This window comes from Cebus imitator, unplaced genomic scaffold (genome assembly GCF_001604975.1).
Source record: "Cebus imitator isolate Cc_AM_T3 unplaced genomic scaffold, Cebus_imitator-1.0 Scaffold8, whole genome shotgun sequence".
Lineage (NCBI taxonomy): Eukaryota > Metazoa > Chordata > Mammalia > Primates > Cebidae > Cebus > Cebus imitator.
Window position 1 is genome coordinate 7,634,440 of NW_016107323.1, and position 1,627 is coordinate 7,636,066.

At 40.7% G+C, this 1,627-nt stretch overlaps 1 protein-coding gene across 9 annotated transcripts in view; it reads left to right on the top strand.

The window, feature by feature from the left end:
- TCTN1 (tectonic family member 1) overlaps nucleotides 1-1,627 on the top strand; it is a 40,744-nt gene that overhangs the window by 5,813 nt on the left and 33,304 nt on the right. For 7 of the 9 annotated variants that reach the window (XM_017542151.2, XM_017542141.2, XM_017542160.2 and 4 more), the window contains exon 2: nucleotides 629-749. The exons of the other annotated variants lie outside the window; for them this stretch is intronic. In XM_017542151.2, coding sequence (XP_017397640.1) covers nucleotides 629-749 — 121 coding nt within the window. The remainder of the gene's footprint in view (nucleotides 1-628; nucleotides 750-1,627) is intronic. 9 annotated transcript variants of the gene reach the window in all.

Below are 1,627 nucleotides of genomic sequence, written 5' to 3' on the forward strand. Positions count from 1 at the left end.
TATATATATATGACACTTAAAAGTTGCGATGTGGGGAGATTCCTACCCTGCCTTTATTGTCTAAATCACCAAAGACATTCTAAGCACCTGAGCCAGTTTGATTCTTGGCCAAGGGTCTGTGAATATCAGTTCAGCTTCAAAGCAGCAGGTTATAGATGAAGAGAGGGTCAAGGTTGAAAAACCTCTTTCCAGAAGGTTTAAGTGGGCTCTTCCTCTGAATTGTAATCTCCAGAGGAGGGGTTTAAGGACTTTGCAGTTTTAAACGGGTGGTTCTTCTGGTCAGGCAAATGGTTTAGGCATGCTGGTTCTTAAACTTGTCTAATTATCAGCATCACTTGGAAAGTTTCTGAAAATTGCAGATGCCTGGGTTTCATATTTAGCTTACGAAATCAGCATCTCTGTAGGTAAAACACTAACAGAACTTTCCAAGCGAGTAGATCATTAGCCACTTTGGGGAAGATTCTGATTGTGGGGTGCTCAAACTGACTCATTTCTGCTTCACAAATTTCCCCCAAAGTGCAACAGGAAAAATGACCTTTTGTATGAAATTGACTTATGGTACACTGTGGTGGCAGGGGGCAGTCACTGCCTGCTGATACTCTGGATCCTACCCCTCTTTTTTCTGCAGTTGCTGCTCTGTGTGTCTGTGACTTGTCCCCAGCACAGTGTGATGTCAACTGCTGCTGTGATCCCGATTGCAGCTCTGTGGATTTCAGTGTGTTTTCTGCTTGTTCAGTTCCAGTTGTTATGTAAGTTTACGTATAACACATACAATTTTGATGAAATTTGACCAGGATAATACAATTTGGGGAAAGGGAAGACTTTCCCAGGCTGAAAAACTGAAACCTGATTTCCTATATTTTGCATCATTCCAAAGCCATGCTGTCTAAACAAATATGTAAAAAAAAGTAGCTGTCCCTTAGCTGCATTCAGCCAGGTGACTGTGCAGGCAAAAGAGAAGAGAGAATGTATATTAAAAAATGTAATGAAGCCCAGGTATGGTGGCTCACGCCTGTAATCCCAGCACTTTGGGAGGCCAAGGTGGGCGGATCACGAGGTCAGGAGTTTGAGGCCAGCCTGACCAACATGGTGAAACCCTGTCTCTACTAAAAATACAAAAATTAGTTGGGCGTGGTGATGTGCACCTGTAATCCCAGTTATTCAGGAGGCTGAGGCAAGGGAATCGCTTAAACCCAGGAGGTGGAAGTTGCAGAGAGCCAAGATCGCACCACTGCATTCCAGCCATTCCAGCCTGGGTGACAGAGTGAAGAAAAAAAGTAAGGAAACCTCTGTGTTTGGAGATTGAATTACATTTCAGTTTGAATTGTAAACAGACAGTGGTCACATTTTTTGTATCAATGAATTAGTATAGCCTAGGGTGAAAAGTGCAATTTAATTTTACAGCTTTTATTGTGGACATAGTATTTGTAACAAAAAATTAGATAGAAAGCTTTGTTTTTACTTTTCTGATATGTAAATCTACCAGGAATTCTCACAGTTTGCCTTGTATAGAACAATGGAAAATGACATTCCCAGCTGATTATAAGGTAAAGAAATAATCTGTTTTGAATGATCTCTTCTCATGATTGAGATTTCAAGGCTTGTTTTTTCCTTTTTTTTTTTTTTT